General features: G+C 57.8%; 1 protein-coding gene across 1 annotated transcript in view; it reads left to right on the top strand.

The window, feature by feature from the left end:
• ZC3H7B (zinc finger CCCH-type containing 7B) overlaps window positions 1-20069 on the top strand; it is a 75581-nt gene that overhangs the window by 8191 nt on the left and 47321 nt on the right. Inside the window, exons 2-6 of the mRNA XM_044677406.1 lie at window positions 6728-6786; window positions 10098-10131; window positions 10338-10535; window positions 13983-14141; window positions 18166-18246. Of these exons, the coding sequence (XP_044533341.1) occupies window positions 6734-6786; window positions 10098-10131; window positions 10338-10535; window positions 13983-14141; window positions 18166-18246 (525 nt within the window). The 5' untranslated portion in view covers window positions 6728-6733. The remainder of the gene's footprint in view (window positions 1-6727; window positions 6787-10097; window positions 10132-10337; window positions 10536-13982; window positions 14142-18165; window positions 18247-20069) is intronic.

Here is a 20069-nt window from a genome sequence, read left to right as displayed (position 1 = left end):
ATGAATCCAGAGTTGGCCACGTCCCACAGCATATGCCCTGTTCCGCCCCTGTCGGCTCCCGCCTGCGCAAGCCTCCCCCCAAGCCCCAGGTACCAGGTTTCTTCCGCCTCCTGCCCTTTGGACTGCCTCTCCCTGGAAGCTGGGGGTCAGAGGCCAGCTTGGGGAGGCTGAGGAGCTGGGTTCAAAGCCAACAGGATGGGAAGGGAGGCCCAAGTGTAGACGGCTCTCTCTCGGCACATTGGGAGGAGGGGGAGAGGAAGGAGCCAGCAAGACGTTGGCTAGAGAGGATGCGGAGGGTGAGTCGTCTTCCTCGTCTGTGGAGTGGGGGCACCAGCCGTCTCTGCTCTCAAGGAATTCCCCCACTCTGAGCCTGTAGAGTTACGCAAAACAAGCTCCTGCCTTGGCCCCCCTCCTGCCCACCTGTGGGTGTCCTCAGAGGCCGACACCCCCATCAGGAACCCTTCGCAGCTGTGGGTGTCCCCTGTTTTATAGAAGCTTGAGCTGGAGTAACATGTGGGGGAGCCCCCCTCACGCTGACTTCAGTCTTGGTGGCTGCGAGGGAGGCCACATCTGGAGAGGGAGGCCACGGGCAAGTCCCATCTCCCCAAAGGTCGTCCCCTCCTGAGCTTGGTGCAGAGCTTCCCTTCCTGTGGCTGGGCCCATGGTGGGGAGGCCTTTGTGCGTCCCCTTTGAGGTCCCCCTTGGAGAGGCAGTCCTGGAGAGGAATCGGGTGGCAGCCGGGCTGCTGGGCTGCCCCGAGGAGCACAGCCAGGAAGCAGAAAGGGAGGCTTGTTCAGGATCCCATTGGGGAGGAAGTGGCAGAGTCGGGATTTGAACTCTGACTCTGGAGAAAGAAGGAGCGCAGGGCCGCCACCCCTGCCGTCCTTCCCTTATTGCCCTTGTTGGCAATAGTCTCTCCTTTACGACAGGGCTAGAGCTCAGGACTTTGGTCTCTGCACAGACCAGCCTGGAACTCGAAGCGTCAAGGCTCCCGCCCTGGGGCCAGACGAGGTGGGCATTGAGAGCTGGCCAGTGCCTCTTCTGGGCTGGAGGGGGCCAAAGGGACGGCCCTCCCACCCAATGTGTACAATGAAATTTACAGCGTGGGCAAGCCTTTCTTTCTGGCTCTGATGCCCTTTAAAACAGGCAGCAGCTGAGGCACAGTGTCATCAGCCAGAAGGCCTTTGGGGTGGGCAGCTCCATGCTAGGCCCTGGGGGCTGTGTGTGGGGGGGCTCTCTAAGGGCTTACTTGGCCCTTACTTTCTCTTCCCCCTTTACTTCCTTTTTTTTTTTTTAGACCCAGTCAGTATTGTGTATCGGCTCCAAGGTAGTCCCCTTCCTGGTGATGGGGAGCTCATCCCCTAAAAAAGCCACTTCATTTTTTTGTTTTGTTTTGTTTTAACCCTGACCTTCCATCTTGGGATCACTAAGTATTAGTTCCACAGCAGAGGAGTGGTCAGGGCTAGGCCATGGGGAGAAGTGACTTGCCCAGGGTCACCTGGTGAGGAAGGGTCCGAGGCCAGGCTGGAACCCAGGACCTCCCATCTTTGGCCACCTTTAGTCTTTCAGTCAGGTCTTTTATGAAGATCATGAAAAGATAAGGACAGCCAGTCCCCCTTCCCTCTGCTTTCCTGATGATGTGGTCTCTCGCCTGGCCCAAGTGCTCTGAATTCTGGGAAACTCCCCGGGCTGGGGCCAAGCCTGTTTGGGAGTCACTGTGTGAACATGGCTAAGGCACTTCTCCTGAAACCTCCAGGGGTACGGGCGGAAGAGAAGGCCAGGCTCCGATGGCAACGCGAGGGAGTCGGACAGGTTGGAGACTTGGGAGACTTCGGTGCTCCCGTCCTCCCACCTGCCCATCAGCCTCTTCGGGCTCCCCCCGAATGCCAGCCGCAGAGCCCGCGTGCCTTCGGAGACGTCCTCTCGATGGCACTCCCAGCAGGTTGACAGGGAACTCGCTGTGTCTTATGGCAGCCCATCCATTTAGAGTGCATGTGGTTGGCAGTGTGGGCATGGTGCCGATCGGCTCAGGGGACCCCCGGCCCCGACACCATCTATTTCCCACAATGTCCCTCCAAGGCTCCGTTTTCTCACCTGTAAAAAGGGCTCAGCAGCCTCGAAGGCCCCTTCTCAGCTTGAAATCCTCCCCCCCCCCCGCCCCCCACCCCGAGGTATCAAACAAGGGATGAAGAGCTTGCCTTGCCCTGACCCGGGTCACTGCCCGTTGGGCCTCTGGGGGGAATTGAGCCCTGGGGAGGGTGCTTCGAGGGCTAGACCACTTATACTACCATCTCCTGCAGCCTGGTTTGAACTCGGGTCTTCCTTATTCCAGACCCCGGGCTCAGCTGCTCCGACCCCTAAGGCTACTCTGGGGTATGTGGCTGGAGAAGAGAGAGTGGCCTGGCTTCATAAGCTTCTCAAGCTGGGTCAGGGTCCAGGAGCACCAGACTTGGAGTCATGAAGACCTGAGTTCAAATTCTGCCTTAGTCCTGTACTAGCTGTGCGACTGTGGGGGAGTCACTGCTTATGTGGAAGCCTGTTTCTTCACATGTATAACGGGAACAATATTATTCCAGGCAGGGAAACTAAAGCATAGGAGAGCGAACTGCTTTGTCCAAGGTCACACATGGAGAAGGTGTCAGAGGTGGGATTTGAACCCAGGGTTGCAGTCTCTGAAACCAGAGCTCTTTTCACTGCGAAAGGCAGTGAGCATTGTGCTGGGGTCAGTCAGAGGGTCAGTGCTGGGAAGAGGCCAAGAGGCAAAATGAGCTTTGGGACCTAGAAAAAGGGCTTCATCAGTGTCGATGGCCCCCGCCGGACCACACTGCCCTGCGGCTTCCTGGGCAGAGGGGCCGGCACGACTTACCACTTCCTTCTCCAGCGGATTAAGGCAAATGGATGGTAAGTGATGAGTCCAGGGCCAGCTGTAAGAGGGTGCTGTAAGAGGGAGATTTTAGGTATTTTGTAGGTAAACATTTAAGGTGTGGCCGCCAGGAATCACCCATTCAGATCAATTCCATAATTAAATAGACCAAGTCTGGATCGCCTTTAAGGTGGTTTATTTACAATCAGGAAGGTAGAAGGTGGGGAAATAGAGAGGAGGAGAGGCTAGTCCAGGCCTGTGAAGGCCTGGACAGAGAGAGAGGCCTAAAAGGCTAATCAAACTAGATTACAAGCCACAAGGCCTTAGCAATCAGAGAGGCGAGAGCCTACTTAAGGCAGAGTCCGGAAAACAACGCCAAGGTAGGCCCAGGAAATCAGCCTAACCTACCCACATGACCATTCAGAGGGGAAGCAGCCTGCCTTGTGTCCCTCTGTCCCCTGCCCCTGTTCTCTTCTTCTAGGTCCCCCCGCCCCTGTCTGTCTCTCTCTCCCTTTCCCTCCCCCTCTGTCTCCCTCCACATCTGGGATTCAGGCCTAGAACCCAGGAGCAGCCTTTGGCTCTGTCACCTGCCCTTTAGAGGAATTACAATGCGCCCCACCCTTATGGGCTGGGGTAGCTCCCTGGGCCAGCTGGTGGAATGTCCAGTATGGAAAGACCTAGCTGTGTGACCCTGAACAAGTCACTTCTGTCTACTTCTGTAGAAAATAACAGTCCCCCCCCCCCCCCGCAGTGCCTGTCCTGTTCTTCCGCCGTTTTCCACAGGGCGTCCGTTCGTCCGTCTGCGCGGCTGGACCAAGGCCTTCCTCACGTCTCCGGACGCGGTGAGGACGTCCGGCATGGAGGCTTCTCTCGGCGAATGACCAGCCCGTCTGGAAGCCCTGCGTTGCTATGGCTGAAAAGGATCATTGCCCAGTGATCAACTTTCTGGTGATGAACCTCTCCATCCTTAGCAAGGTCGGTCCTTGAACGACAGCTCCGCGCGCCCCGCGCTCTCCGGGGCCCCCCGACCATCCACCCGGACCAGACGGTGAAGCTGCTGCCCAGAACCGCCCACTGGAGGGGAGCCTGAGGGGTGGGGCTGCGCCGGCTGGGGGGTCCCCATGAAGCCCGGGGCCCACGGGGGAACCCGAGGGGTGGGCTTGGCCTGTGAATGTCCGAGGCCCGTGTTGGGGTGAGGGAGGCTGGAGGGGGCGGGGCGGGGCCTCCAATCCAGAATGATTTCCAGAGTGCTGTCCTCCCTGTGCCAAATGGGCCCATTTCACAGACTGAGGCTTCCCAGGGCCCCTCATGGACACTGGGAGACCACTTTTCCGTTCCCACCTTTCAGATCCAATTCCCTCCTGGAGAGGGGCATCTGGGTGGAGTTGGGAAGACCTCAGTTCAGATCCAGCCTCAGACACTCCCTAGTGCGTGTGACCCTGGGCCAGTCACTTACAAGCAAACCAAAAAACTAAAGCACATGGAGCCCGCCTTGGGAGAGGGGCTCAGCGCTGTCACGTGATGTGAATGAATGAAGGAACAAATGCGCACCCCATACTTCTCCAGCCCCCAGAAATTTTGCTGAGTTAATGTCTCTGTGACGAGCAAGGCACGGACGGGCCCGTTTTCCAGAGGGCGGCTGAGGCCAAAGGAGGGTGGTTCCCTCTTGGGGAGAGCGGAGGCCGTCGTGCTTGGCTCCAGGGGCAGACCCAGATGGACTTTGGGGAAGCGGGTCTGGGCTGGGGGAACGGCCGGCCAGGAGGTGCCTTGGCCGAGCCTCCAGCTCTGGCCTGCACGGCGAGGCGAGAGGTGGCGTCCCCGGGAGCCGCTCCTAGAATTGGTGAGGAAGACCCAGCCTCAGTGCCGTGTGGCTTTGGGCAGGTCGCCTCACCTGGGCTGCAGGGATGCCCCCAGCTGGCGTCTTTGCCTGGGAGAGGCCCGAGGCACAGCGGGGTGCTGGTGGCACCCCGAGAAGTGGGGAAGAAGGCCGCCGAGACCCTGGGCAGAGGGGGGCCGGCTGGGAAAGCCTTCCCACCTCGGACGCCCTGGTGGGCTCTGGCGGTCCCCGGGCTCGCTTCGCCACACTGCTGTGAGGGCCTGGGAAGGAAGAGACGTGTGGATGGCAGGCTCGAGATGGGGCCCACCTCAAACGGACAGCCTGCCTGGGGGTTCCCACCTCTCGGGAGCCTCCTCGGGGCCCCGTTTGTGGGTCTCTCTGTATTGGCTTCTCTCTGGCTCTCAAGGAGAACCGACTTCCGTGCCCCTGATGCCTCCCCCGCCCCCTACCGGCAGGCAGAATGGGGGTTCGCTGGGTTCCATTTGGAAAAAGAATGTTCTGTCTGGTTCTGAGGGTTCCTGTTCTCTTGGCCTCCAGAGCTGCCTGCCTCTTGAATGTGATTTTGTGGAAAGATGGCTGGGTTTGGAATCTGAGGACCTGGGTTCGAATCCTTCCTTTGTTCCTTTTTAGCCGGCGACCTTGGCCGAGTTGCTCTGAGGGCCTCGGCGGTCAGTGAGGGGGTTGGATTGTGGCGCTGGGGAGAATCCTCCCTGGAGGGAGAGTGGCGCCCCTCATCCCGGCTTTTCAGCAGGCCTGGTGCCGATTGGCCCGGGGCCCATTGCCGAGGCCAGGCTGCCCCTGCCCACGCCCCTTCCCCTCTGGGCCTCCGTGTCTTCACTGGACCTGTCGCCAGAGAACCTCTGCCAGCGGCTTGCTGGCACCAGCCGCCGTCTGTGGCCCCTTCTGGCTCCACATCTGCCGCCGGTGCCACGTTCTTGGAGGGCCTTTGCTTGGGCGCGTCGGGGGACGCGGGGTGGGAGGGGCTGCAGACCCAGACCCGTCCCGAGGAGGATGCCGAGGTGCTCAGGGGCCTCTCCGGAGGCTGCTTAATGCAGGGCCCGGGTTCAAGTGCCACCTCAGACACTTCCTGGCTGTGTGACTTAAGCCCCTTCCCTAGCCCTGACAGCTCCTCTGCCTTGGCACCGACGGGCACTATCGATTCCAGAATGGAGGGTTTGGGTTAGACAAATGGCGCAGGATGGGGGCTTCGGGGATTGCAAGAAGAGTTTGTCAGAAGTGCCCGCGAGGTCCGCGTTCTCGCCGCCTCGCTCCCCGGCGGTTCAGACACATCTTCCCAGGAAGCGTCCCTTCCTCGGTTCTTCCAGCACAGGCCCGTCGGGTCCCCTGCGGGGTCAGGGTGAGAGGGGAGGCACGAGTGACAGTGAGTAGAAGAGAGAGGCAGGAATTATCTCCACAAAAGGAAATCGTACTTGCTAATGGTAAGAACTAGGAAGTAGATCAGATTGCTCTGGAAAGTAGCGAGTTCCCCATTACTGGAAGTATTCTAGCAGAGCTGTTTGCCCGTTGCCTGTGGCCCCTGGCGAGGAGGTTCCTTTTCACCTAGAATGAGGTAGATGGACTCGTCTGTCCCTGAAGGGCCTTTGGAGGCTCCTAGATTTAGAGCCACAAGGGGTCTCGGAGCTCATCCAATTCAACTCCCCCATTTTACAGATGAGGAAACTGAGGCTCAGAGACAGTGAGTTACTTGATTCTTGTGGGCTTGGGTCATACAAGTGTCAAGTGGCAAAGCTGGAATCTGAACCCAGGCCTTCTGACTCTAAATGCCATCCCTTTCCCACCCTCCTTGACTGCCTCGTGACTCATCACTTATAATTCTGAAGATTTGGCAGCGCTTTGAGATCTAGCCTCGTGGCACGTTTCAGTGTCCTCCAGTGGTCCAGGGCTTAAGCGGGGGGCCGCCAAGAGGGGCCAGGAGCCCCCAGCCCTGGCCACAAGGTCCCTGCCGCTGGGGGGGGTCTGATGGGGAGGCGGGGAGCGTCCGGAATGACCTTTGTTTTCCTCCCCAGAGACTAATGGAGAGGCAGAAAAGAAAGGAAGAAATAGAGAAAGGACTTCAGTTCATCCAGTAAGTCTCCGGGGTTTCTTAGGCCTTGGGGGCTGGGATGGGCAGTGGGGGGGGCCCTTGTGGAGCTGGACAGCTGGTCGCTTCCCCTCTTTGCACACAGAACACGAGCTTTCGGTGTTCTCAGTTTCCAGCCTGGGTTTCAGCTTTAATTTGCCTTTCTGGTCTAGACCAGTGATTTCAGCCGGGGAGGTAACTTCCACGCTGGGCAGACTGACAGCTTCTCTGTCCCTCCTGGGCTTAAAGAGCCACTTGTCCAGGGTTGTAAAGGCAGTGTACGTCCAAGACAGGATTTGAACTCGGCTCTTGTCGAACTCCAAATCTTTCTTCTGCCCACTGCCCCGCAGCCTGGATGGCTGGTGCTAAAATACAGTGCTGAGGTGAAAGCACAATCCCGGGAAGGGGGCCGGGCAGCCCGTGGACAGAGTCCCCATTTGCCAAGGGGCGTGGGCTCGGGCAGCCATTCCCAGGTTGGCCCCCCTGGCTGCCGGTCACTGCTCAGAGAGAAGCTTCCTTCTGTGGGTACCAGCGAGGGCAGCGTCCCCCGCTAACATGCAGCCTCAGGAGCACGGGGGGGCCGGGCGAACTCCCGGTGTGCAGAACCCCCCGCGGAGGCAGGCGGGCCCTGGCTCGGCAGCGTAGAGCTGCCCCGAGGGCCGTCCTCGCTTCGCTGACGCCAGCCTTGCCCGCTGGGGCACACTGTTCTCCGGCCAGGCTCTGCCCGCGGAAGGAATCCCCCTGGCTGGGAGCCCCCCGGGGGGCAGGGCAGCGGCGCTGCGTCCCTCCGGCCTCGGAAAGCTCCCTTTGATCCCAGGATGCTGAGCGAAAGGCTTGGGGTGTGCGCCCAGGCCGCGCCGTCACGTGCTTCACTTTGTACATTCACGTGATAGGGAGGCGCGAGGGAGCGAGTCCTACAGAGTCCTGAGAAAGCCGAGCCGGAGCTGGGAGGGAGCCTAGAACAGGGGTGACGGGGCTGGGGGGGAAGCTTAGAACCCAGGATGTCAGGGCTGGGAGGGAGCTTAGAACGTGGGGTGTCAGAGCTGGGAGGGGCCTAGAATGCTGGTTGTCAGGGCTGGGAGGGAGCCTAGAACAGGGGTGTCAGGGCTGAGGTGGAGCTTAGAACCCAGGGGGTCAGGACTGGGAGGGGCCTGGGACATTGAGCGCCAGGGATAGGACAGAGTCTAGAACACTGTCAGGGCTGGGAGGGGCCTTAGAACAACGGGTGTCAAGAATAGAACAAAGTCTAGAACACGGGTTGTCAAGGATAGAAGGGAGTCTAGAACAGTGTCAGGGCTGGGAGGGAGCCTAGAATGGAGTGGGGTCAGGACTGGGAGGGGCCTTAGGACAGCAGGTGTTGGGGATAGAACAGAGTTTAGAACATGGGGGCCAGGGATAGAAGGGAGTCTAGAATAGGGGTGTCAGGCCCTGGAGGGGCCTTGGAACAGGGAAAGGGGCACAGCCAGCATGAGGATTTGCTTGGCTTTCCTGGGTTTCATTCGTTCTTTTCCTCTTTCTCCCTGGGGAGGAGGGTGGAGAAATGATTGTTGATTGGCAAAAAGCTTTGAGAACATCAGACTTTGGGGAAAACTTGGAGCTAGGAATGTCCCAGCTAAAGGAGTCAGTGGGTCCAGTCCTCCCTTTACAGATGAGGAAACCGAGGCTCAAAGAGGGGGGATGACTTGTCCAGGGTCACATGGCTAGGAAGTGTCTGAGTCAGATTGGAACCCAGGACCTCCCATCTCTAGGCCCGGTGCTCTATCCACTGAGTCACCCAGCTGCCCCCCTCAGGTTGCCTGAAGTCTAGGATCCTGTGATGCATGAGCCAAGGAGATGGGGAGGTGGGAGGAGAATGAGGTGTGGTGCCAGGGGAGCCCCAGGTCCGAACGCGCGTGGCTCGAGCCCTTTGGATCCTCCCAGCAGCCCTCCGGCCAGCACTAACACTGGAAACAGCCAGGAGAGCCCATGATGGGCCCGGGGGCTGATCCGCAGGGGGATTTGAACTGAGGTCTTCCTGACTGGGAGCCCAGCTGTCTGTCCTTGTCCCTGAGGACCCACTTCGTGGAGTTCTGGGTAACTCTCAGGGATCCGAGGACAAAGTCGGAGGCAGATTATGGCCTTGAATGCCACAAGCACGAATTTGACATTTCTGACTCCTGCCTGTGCGGCCTTTTTAAGCAGTAATTCAGGGCTAGAGCAGATGACCTGCCGGGGGAAGCGGCAGTCCCAGCCTCCTTTGGGAGCCCCTGCGGACGGGCGAGGAGGGCAGCCCTCCCCGAACGCGGCCTGCTCTGGCCCGGCGTGCGGGCTGCGGAGAGGGCGGGCAGCCACCATGCGATCCAGGCAGGAGAGGCGCCTTTGTGGGGCTGCTGGCAATGGGAGGCGGCCTCCGTCCTCCCTCAGAGCCTCTCCTTAGAGAGGAGGGCCCGGCCCACCGGCTGAGCCATTTCCTCTTCGTGCCCCAAAGTCCTCCTGGCCGCCTCTTTGGGTCTCTGCTTACTCATCTGCGAAATGGGAGCCGTGCTGTCCGGAGACTGGCCTGGGGGATCCGTATTTTGGGCGGCTCACATCCACGGAGATGAGGTGGTACTCTGTGGCCGCAGGACAGAAGAGCCTTGAATGCCAATGGAAAGATGGCCATTGTGTCGGTCCATTGAGAAGGGGTGATGAGTCTCATTTGTTCATCTACTCCTCCGTCCATCCATAACCCGGTGATCAGTCACCGACTGGGTGCGGCTGTGCTCAGAGCTCTGGCCCCGGCTGTCCACCCTCAAAGGAGGCAGCTCTGGGGAAAGGGGGGGCAGCTCTGGGGAGGGGGGGGCGTGGGAGCAGTTGCCCCTCGGCTCTCCTCGATAGCTTACAGGCCGTGAGAGGATAATCTGCCTGGGGAGCCCTCACGAGTGGCCCAGCCTTGGGGAAGGCCCCCCGCTTGGGCCCAGGTAGCCGCCCCGAGGCCAGGCACTGCTCCGACTGCTTTTTTACCCCCAGTGGATTGATGTAGTGTTTTAAGGTTTACTGGGAGCTTTACGATGATGATCTCGTTCGATTCTCGCCTAGCTGTGGGAGGCAGGTGCTCTTATTATACTGATTTGGAAGATGAGGAAACTGAGGCAGACAGGGTCGCTGAGAAGGGTGGGAGGCTGGGCTTGCCCTCGGGTGATGGTGCCTCCAGTGCCAGCGCTCCGTCCAAGGTGCTCCTTCGCTGGCTGCGGAGGAAGGCTCGGAGGGACGGAGGCCGAACGAGGGCTCCCCAGCGGCCCCCAGGCTGGACGCTTGGGCCCAGGCCTTACCTGGCACATGTTTCCTTATGTCCTTAGGTCCACGATATCACTAAAGCAAGAAGATTATGAGGTAGGTGAAGCCCCCCGGAAAAGGGCGAGCCCTGCAGAGGGGTGCAGAGTAATCAGCCTCCTCCCTGGCCCCCGGGCCCATCTTTAGGAGGGCTGTGGGGCCGGGGCCCAGACCTGCTTCGGGGTTGGCTGTCGGAGGGTGGTCGCTCTCCCCGCCCGCTCTCCCCACACCGGACGTGTGTCTCTCGCCCCTGTGGGGGTGTCCAGGCCTTTCTCCACAAGCTGGTTTGGAACCTGTTTGCTGAGGGCAATGACTTGTTCCGGGAGAAGGATTTCAAGCAGGCGTTGGTGCAGTACGTGGAGGGGCTGAACGTGGCGGACTATGCGGCCTCGGACGAGGTGACCCTGCCCCGGGAGCTCCTCTGTAAGCTGCACGTCAACAGAGCCGCCTGCTATTTCAACATGGTGAGGACCCCGGCCTCCTTTTGGCCCCCAGGCCTCCGCTGCCTCTGCTCTCCTTCCGTGTCCAGTCTGCTCCCGAGCCCCTGCCAGGCCTCCATCCAAAGCTCCAGCCTCCTTCCACCTCCATAGCCTCTGAGGGCAGCCGATCTCCTGCCAGTGTCCTCCTCCCTTCCTGGCCTCTGACTTGGAAACCCCTGTGTCCTCTCGGTGCCTCCCCCCGCTCTGTCCAAACCCCTGATCTTCTGTCCTCTGCCAACCCCGGCATCCTTCAGAGGAGGTGGCCGGCGAGCCTCTATTGGGACGGATGGTGGCTTTTCCACCTCCCTCTCTCTCTTTTTGTCGAGTTTGGGGTGTGCCCACTGGCGCCCTGCCAAAGACCAAGGCAGGGTCCGACTCGGGGCATCAGAGGCTCGGGCTGTGCCCCCTGTTATAAATGTAGAGGGTAAACGGGATACAACCACTCTTAAATGGCGACGCAGTGGTAGTTCAGATGTGTGGCTGGTGCAAGATCACCCGAGTCTTGCCACCTCGCTGGATGCTGTACCACCTCCCTCCTTTCTAACAGTGCCCAGGCAGGACCCCTCAGCTCAGTGGATGGTATCCCCGTCAGCTCCCGCCTGGGGTTGATTAATGGTGGATGGTGGGCTCTGTTAGCCTTGGACACGTTTATCGGACTGCGTTTGCTCCCTCCCCAGAGAAGGGGTGAAACAACCACTCCAGGAAGGTACTTGAAGAGTTTATATATATTTGGCGAGGAAGGAATGTTAGGAAATGGGACGAGGAATAGGAAACCCTGAACTAATCTCTGATGAGATGAACCCCTCAGAGCTGCAGGCAGGTGAGTGATTCTGGCTTGTTCTCAGCTCCTCTGGCTCAGCCGAACCAGAGCAAGCAAGCGGTCGGATGGGGTCTCCCAGCTCCTCCTTCTTGCCAGATGTTATGCCCTTCTATGGCCTTTAGGAACCACCCTTTGTCCACCCTCTTCTTCTTCTCCTGCCCCCTTCCCGGATCCCTCCCAGGCCGGGATCCCGAGATACCTAAGCACGGTTTGGATGCCCGAATATCGGGGGACAGAAGAATCAGAGGATTCACGGGCTGGATACGGGTCGGACAATGTCAGGGGGGTTCAGACAGGAGTTCTTGCAAGGTTGAGCCAAGCAAGCCTCAGATCCCAATAGACCAGGGGCTACAGATCCCAGGCCCAAAGGAAAGGAAAAGACCCTCTCTCAGGGGCTGCCAGGCTATTTATACCCCCCTGGCCAACCACTTTCTCCTGTCCTCGTGGCCTCTGGGAACATTCTGAGGTCCAACAGTCTTCACCTGCCAATCAATGGTGGGACTCTCAGCTCCCAGAGTTTCAGTATGACACCTCACATGAACTGGCCCATGGGAAGCTTCTGCCCCTTGGCCGCCAGGGGATGAGTCTCATTCATTCATTCAGTCATTGGTTCAGTCATTCATTCATGCCTTCATTCCAGTTCTAGGAAGAGCCATTAAAACTGTTGATTCCAGAACTTCCCCAGAACCGAGGGCTTTACCCTTTGTGCCCCAAACCTCTCTAGTTTGCTTTTCCTTCATGGGAAGCTCTCAGAAATGGATGCCTGCCAGTATCCTGGCCACCCTGGCCAGCAAAGGCTCTGGGATCCAGCCGTTGGCCAGGACTGTGTTTTGGATCGAGAGCTCCCCCCACATGCCTGCACTCTCCCAGCCAGAAGCAATAGAAGTCCTTTAAAATGTAAAGAGCCAGGGGGCAGCTGGGTAGCTCAGTAGATGGAGAGCCAGGCCTAGAGATGGGAGGTCCTGGGTTCAAATCCGGCCTCAGACACTTCCCAGCTGTGTGACCCTGGGCAAGTCACTTGACCCCCATGGCCCACCCTTACCACTCTTCCATCTAGGAGCCAATACACAGAAGTTAAGGGTTTAAAAAAAAATAAAATAAAATGTAAAGAGCCAGGGCAGCTGGGGGGCTCAGTGGATAGAGAGCCAGGCCTGGGTTCCAGTCTGGCCACAGACACTTCCTAGTGGGGTGACCCTGGGCAAGTCGCTTGATTCCCGTCACCTAGCCCTTCCTGGGCCTTGGAACCGGCATGCAATGTTGAGACCGTTTGCTCTGAGATTTTCAATCGGTGCTCCCTCCCCCAACCCGGGTTGTTTTCGTCCACCCACCGTTGTCCACATGATGGCACGTTTCTATGTGGCCTCTTTGGAAGAGAAGAATGAAGGGCCGTGCATATTTCTTTTTTTCTTTTTTTACATTTTTTAAACCCTCAACTTCTGTGTATTGGATCCTTGATGGAAGAGTGGTCAGGGTGAGCAATGGGGGTCAAGTGACTTGCCCAGGGTCACACGGCCGGGAAGTGTCTGAGGCCGGATTTGAACCCAGAACCTCCCGTCTCTAAGCCTGACTCTCAATGCACTGAGCTACCCAGCTGGCCCTCCCCCCCCATATGTATTTCTAAAGTCCTTTGCAAAACCCTGTAGTATGTGGACAGCAAAAATTGTCATCTCCATTTTCCAGATGAGAAAACTGCATCTTAATGAGGTGAAGTGACATGTGCAGGATCACACAGCTGGGAAGAACCTAGGATCATCAGCGTAGTTGCTAGATGGGCCCGATGGTCAGTTAGTGCAACCCTCTCTAGGTGAGGACTTGCTCAGGGTCACATGGGTTGTAAGTTGGATCACGGGCGAGTCACTTGATCTCTCTGAGCCTCAATTTCCTCTACAGTTCTTTCCAGCCTGGCAGAGTCTGGATTTGAACTCAGTTCTCTGAACTCAAGGTCCAGCACTCCTGGCACTCTTCAGTGTGGGGCCTGCCCTTATCGCCCAGGGCAGAGTGGTAGTGTGAGGGTCCGCAGGAGCGCACCAGCCTCAGAGTTAGCCTCTCCTTGGGCCTTAGTCCTTGGGCCAGTGTTGGCTCACCTCGTGGCTTGGTTTCTCCCTTACAAAGGGACGCTGAATCTTCTGTCTCCTGCCTTTCAAGGCTTAGTAAGCCTTCAGTGAAGCCCTCAGAAAACATGGATTAAGCACCCCTCGGTGCCAGGCTCTGTGCCAGGCTCTTCCCACTCCAAGAGGGGAGCCCTCTGGAAGTGGATGTTGCTAATGGAGGTGCGGGCACAGGTGGGACATGAGGACAACCGAGCATTGCTGGGTCGGGGCCTCCCTCTCCCTGCCCGCTCTCCCCAGCACCCCCGGAGGAGGTCTCAGACGCACAGTTCCCAAAGGCACCCTGGCTTCCCTCTCTTTGCTGGCCCTCCTGTGTTTCCCAGACTGTCCATTCCAAGCTTCCAACCACCTCTGCTGGCCCTCCCCTCTGTGTCCTGGCTGGGCATCCCCTGCCTCTTCGCCTAGAGAGGTGCGGGGGGTGGGGGTGGGGTGGGGAGCAGGCACTATGGCCAGGCCTGGGGAGGGCGACGTGGGTAGGAGCAGCTGTGTCCTTCTCACTCCCAGGGCCTGTACGAGAAGGCACTGGAAGACAGCGAGAAGGCCCTGGGGCTGGACCCAGAGAACATCCGAGCTTTGTTCCGGAAAGCCAGTTCCCTGAACGAGCTGGGGCGCCATAAGGAGGCCTACGAGTGCAGTAAAACGTGCTCCATCTCCCTCCCCCACGTGAGTGTGTTGGGCCCAGAAGGCCCATGGTTGGGGCAAAGGGCTGGGTGGTGGGGCCAGGCAGAGAAGCCGAGGGGGCGGCACGCCATGGGTCTATCCACGACGGTGGATCCCGTGCGGTTTCTGGTGAAGGATGGCGGCAATCCCACATTGGGCATGTTTTTATTCTTTGCCCGCTCTGAATCTCCAGGAGGACGGTGGGAAGAGTCAGCTTTGGGCCAAGCGTGACCTTGGGCAGGTCCTTTAACCACTTGGGCCTCGGGGTCTTTATCTGCAAAGTCAGATCCTCCTTCTAACTCCAGATTATCGTTTATTCTGGCCCCGAATGGACCGACCTTCTGACCTAGGGATTTTGGGAAGGGGGAAGATGGAAGGGAGTCCGTGGCTGGACACGATGTGGATTAATACAGGACATTGTTCTGCCGGGTGGTCACACTGCCTCCAAATTCATTTGTTCAAACATTCATGTGCACCTGGCCCAGGGGCCGGGTCTATAATGAAGGGGAAACCCCATTCCCACCGTGGAAGGAGAGCAGCGGTTTAGAAGTCAAGAAACCATTCCTGGCTCTGCTACTTAGTAGCCAGGTGACTTTGGGCAAGTCATGTGCCTCCTCAGCCTTCATTTCCCCATTTGAAAGTGGGAATAATAATGCTTGGCTTGTCTGCCTGTGGTAGGGATCAAGTGAGATGGGGAAGGAGGAAACCTTGAAAAAGTGAAAAGTGCCATACCCAGCTAGCTAGGTGGCCCTGGGCAAGTCACTTAATCCCCATTGCCTCGCGTTTGGCACTCCGCTGCCTTAGAAGGTAAGGTAGGAGACAGGGAAATGCATAAAATAAAATACCAAAAGGACTGCAGAGCAGACCAGTTCTACCTGGATACAGTTATTCAAATATTACTAGAAAAGTGAAGGCAAAGAAGGAGCCAGGAGACAATGAGAGTCCTAGGCTGGGAGGCAGGAAGGCTTGTGACTCTGGACAAGTCACTTCCATTTCCTTGTCCGTAAAATGGGGCTAAAGAAGGCATCCCACCTCACAGGGTGGTTATAAGGGTCAAATGAAATAATATCTGGCAAGTACTTGGCAAGTAAGCCCCTCCTTATGGCTGTAATCCAGGCCTTAGTTTCCTTAGCTATAAAGCGAGGGAGTCAGACTCCGGGGTCCTTTGGATCCCCCCCCTCCTCCCTCTCTTCCTCCCTCTTTCCCTCCTTCCCTGTAGCATTAAGATGCTCAGAGCCAACTTCCGGAGCAGTGCCAGGGAAAGGCCGCCCAGTTTCCCACCACACTGCAGCCAACGTAAGGAGTGGCTCCTTTTGGGACAGTGGGCGGTACTGGGCAGGTTTCTAGGCGGGGCACTTAAAGTGGAGAACATTTGAATCTGAGGTAGGGAGTGACAGGAGCCGAAGAGGGAGCCGTACAAAATGCTTTCGGGATATTTGAGGAGGGAGAGGAGACTCGGCTGGAGAGCAAGGCGGGGAAGGAAGGAGGCAAAGACGGACAAGGCAGCCCACAACGGAGCCTTAAGGAGGTGCCGAACCTGCGGGGCAAAGCTGGGCATTTGGGTGCTATCTGCATGGAAGTGAGAGATGACATTGGAAGGTCACAGAATGAGGCCAGAAAGCAGGTTTGCATGTCAGCCTCCAGGTCTCCTGTCTGCGATTCATTCGGAGCTTTCCGAGAGGCTTTCTTCCCCTTTGGGTCATGGCTCCCTTGGGCGGCCAGTCGGGTAAAGTCTCTGAACGCTTCCCAGTCGGGCTTTTAAATACAAAACGAAAGCTCGGGGGTTCTAAGGGGAGTCCGTTCTCCTTAGACATAATTACACTTTCTCAGAAACGAGTTTGTGTGTCCCGGAGTACATTAAGGGGCAGCTGGACAGCTCAGTGGCTAGAGAGTCGGGGCTGGAGATGGGAGGGTCTGGCTTCCAGTGTGGCCTCAGACACTTCCTAGCTGGGGGACCCTGGTCAAGTCACTCAACCCCCATGGCCTAGCCCTTACAGCTCTTCTGCCTCGAGACCCAAACCTGCATCAGCTCTAAGGTCACTAGTGCTCATTTATCTTTGTTCTCCCAGCCCTCCTCCCCACTCGCACACGCCACCCATGTGATGCTATGGCTTTGCTCTTGAGATATTTTGAGCACAACATACCTTCCATCTCTGCACCCTTAGACGTCTGCTAGCTCCGTGGTCCACAGACCACCCTTTCTTTGAGGCAGGAAAGGGCAGCTTCGAGGAAGCTGCTCTGTGGAGAGAACCCTAGGCCTAGAGTCAGGAAGTTCTGAGTTCAAATTCAGCCTCAGTCACTTACTAGCTGGGTAAGTTGCTGAACTCCTGTTTGCCATAATCTGTTGGAGAAGGAAATGGTGAACTGCCCCAGGATCTTTGCCCCAGGCCGCAGGGAGTCAGTGCCAAGGGCCCGCTTCACTGCTGTCTCCCTTTTATTGGTGGAGAAACAACAATGGGAATAAGGAGTAACGTGTGAGGTTTAGGAAGTGCTGCTTGCTGGTCTGTGTTGTGTGCATGTGGCCCTAATAACCTCCAACCTCCCAGAAGGCAACAATTCTGTCTGATGCGTCTGTGGTTCTTGCAGTCGTTGAGTCATTTTTCAGTCCTGTCCCACTCTGTACGACTCCATTTGACATTTTCCAGGCCACCAAGGTTCAGTGACTTGTCCAGGGGCACCCAGCGAGGCCAGATTTGAACGCTGCTTGACTCTGGGCTGGGGGCCACCCCGCTGCCCTGAGCCTCTCCTTATCTTTTAGTTGGCATCTGTTGGTGGAGTCCCAGGAGAAGGGCATTTTCTCTGGGATGCCGAGACAGATGATCCCCAGATCTCTGGCTCTGGAATACGTCAGTCACAGAGTCAGATCTAGGGGGGTACTTTCAGATTGGGCATGTCACTGCCATAGAGCAAGGGGTGTCTGAGCTGGGAGATTCTTTAGAGAGCCTCCATTCTTATCCCCTCATTTTACCGAGAAGGAAACTGAGGCCCAGCCAGGTAAAGAGACTTGCCCAAAGGACCTCTAGCATATAGGAAGTGGCACTTCCTGGAGCAGAGCCCTGCTCCTGGGCCTCCCAAGGGGCCCGGCCTTTCCGCCCTACATCATGACCTTCGATGCTGGGATGGGCTTTTCCCTTTCTGTCCTAAGGGCCCTTCCTTTGGATGGCCCCTTTCCAGGCCATCTTTCTTCGGCCAGGGATAAAAAGAGCTAGAACTCCCGAGCGCGGAGGGACCTTGGAGGTCCTTGGCTTGATTTTAAAGCCAACAAGTCAGTCAGTCAAAGAACAAGCATGGATTAGGACCCTGGAACAGGCTGGCACTGTGCCCGGTTCTTAGGACACAAAGTCTCTGCCCTGGAGAACCTTCCAGGCTGCCAGGGCTATCCAAGTGGATGAGAGTTAAGTCCAGATCGCTGCTTCCTAGGAGCGGTGCCCTGGCCTGGATCCTCTGGTCTCTCATGGAAACAGCAGGTCCGGGAAGGTTGGGGGGTCCTGGGGGTGTGTCATTTTTTGTCCCTCCAAAAAGGCCCCAAAGTCCACCCACCTGATGCTTGGACCCAGGATGTCTTGATAACTATTTAACAACTGGCTCTCCCCAAAACCAGGACACCCTTTTCTGTTTAATCTGCATTATTAACACATTCTCTGTCACTGAAGTCCAAACGTTCGGCAAAACGTTCACGGCGGCCCAGCTTTGGAGCATTTGCTGATTTCTCGGGTCTGCAGGCTCCCAGTGAAAGTTTAAGCAACAGCTTTGGCAAGGTGGTACCAGCTGGTTCCGGCACACCCTCTTCTGACCCAGCCTTTCCATGGGCGTGCCCTCATTTCCTCCTGTCAGTGGAACCCTTTCCCCGCCCTCTCTAGCTCTCTCTCACACGCTTGCCAGCTAGACTGTGCCCGCTTTGGGCTCTTTCTCCCTCATTCCTCGGGGCTCCTCTGGAGTCCCAAGTGCTCGCAAGCGCTTCGAGGGAGCAGGGCAAGGGCCGAGAAAGCGCGTCGCCTCCCGCTCCATGTTTCCTTTCTTCCCCCAGGATGAAAGCGTCACTCACCTGAGTCGGGAGCTGGCCCAGAAGCTGAGGTTGCCCTGCCGAAAAGCGTACAAGAGGCCTCAGGTGGGCCGGAGCCCCGGGGATCGGCAGGTGGAGGGGACGGCTGGCCGGTGTCTCCGACTTCTTTCAAAGGAGCCGGGAAGGGAGCTGCTGAGGCTTTGGGCCCTGCTGCTGGGGGGGTTTGTGGGATTTCCTAGTCTCTGGGGCTGGCCCAGCCTAGACCAGCTTGGCGCTCAGGATTGCTCTCTCCCGGGTCCCTCCTGCCATCCGGCGGGGAAAGACTCCCCCGACAGCCAGAAGGCATGGAAGCCAGGTGAAAGCTTCCCGGCCGGCCGGGGTTTCCTGAGCCCCAGGACGGTTTGGGACAGAGAAATGGACGAATGGCCGCCTCAGGGACGCGACCACCCTTCCGGGAGATTACAGGACGTCGACGTAGGTTCAGAGACTAAGTTAGGACAGACTGAGTGCCCGGCAGGCAGGTGACAAAAGACAGCCCAGTGGCGGTGGGGGCTCTCGAAGGCGCTTTGTGGCTTCTTGTTGCCAGACACACTCCTGCCACGACTTACCTGCGTGACTTGGGCGAGCCGCTTCCCCTCTCAGCCTTTGTTCTGCCGTCCACTGGAGTTCCCCTGGAGGGCCTCTGGCCCCACTTGGAGGAGGAGCCAGGCGGCGCTTTTCCTTTTATGCTCCCAGGATTGCCTTGGCCTGTTACACCGCCGTGCCGGGTTGCCTGGACTGGACTCTCGGACAGCCTGTGCTACGGGGCGCTGTTCCTTGGCACAGAGTTCACGGCACAATTTGGGTTCATGGCATAATAATAGATTTTGACTTGGCATAAACCAATACTGGCATCTTCTTGTGGCCTGTTTTACCTTCCTGTATAGAAACCTGCCCAGCCACCGCTGGTTTAGACACCCCTTAGAGAATGGCTGGAATGCCCCTTCTCCATGTGACGAGGCTCTTAAAGCCCAGCTTGGCATTCCCACAGACGTGGGCAGGGTGGCCTGCAACTGGAAAGCTGTCTTGGCCCTGGAGTCAGGACCCTGGCGTCCAATCCCAGCTCAGCCCCTTGTGTGACCTCGGGGACGCTGGCTGTCCCCTCGTGGCCCGTGCCTGGATTTAAGGCCGAGGCCTTCAGATGGGGCTTCCTGAAATGCATTCACCTCAGGCCAGACCTTGGCGCCTTAGTTTGTCATGGAACAAGAGAGACCTGGAGCTTGTCATTGTAACCAGCAGGCGCTGACCAGTGCCCCGGCTTGGGTCCTGAGGGACACCTCCTGTACCCAGAGCCCTGCTCCACGAGGGCCCAGGCCGACAGAGGAAGCCAGGGCCATGGAGATGGAAGGAGATGCCCTGAGGCGCAGGAGGGAGAGAGGGAATAAGGGCCAAGCTCTGTGCTCCAGGCTCTGGCGGGAGATGCACATAGAAAAAGGCAGCTCCTACCCTCAAGGAACTTGGAGTCTAATGAGGAAGAAGCCCCACCAGGAGCCAGAAAGTGGCCCCAAAGGATCTGGGAGCCCAGGGCCAGGGGGCCAGCCTGGAGGCAGTGTGGACTGAATGTCGGAAGAATAAGGGCCTTTAAGGAAAGACAGCATTATCAGCATGGGGGTGCTTCCAGGGGAGGGTAGAATTGAGGCACATTGTTAGGGACTGCTGGTGAAGGAGTGGGCTGGGGGCATGTGTGCCTGTGCCTGTGTCTGTGGAAAGAAAGGATCGCTCAGAGCCTGACACTGGGGAGCTGCAGAATAGGGCACGCCAATCCCTGCCTCGGGGAGATGGCACCACTTGATTCTGCCCAGACTGGCCCCATGGCTGGTCTCTATGACATTATCCATAATCCTCATCTCTCTCTCTCTCTCTCTCTCTCTCTCTCTCTCTCTCTCTCT

Source organism: Gracilinanus agilis, chromosome 5 (genome assembly GCF_016433145.1).
Source record: "Gracilinanus agilis isolate LMUSP501 chromosome 5, AgileGrace, whole genome shotgun sequence".
NCBI classification, from domain to species: Eukaryota; Metazoa; Chordata; class Mammalia; order Didelphimorphia; family Didelphidae; genus Gracilinanus; species Gracilinanus agilis.
The sequence above is the reverse complement of the archived record's forward strand: the minus strand, read 5'-3'. Positions and strand labels throughout refer to the sequence as shown.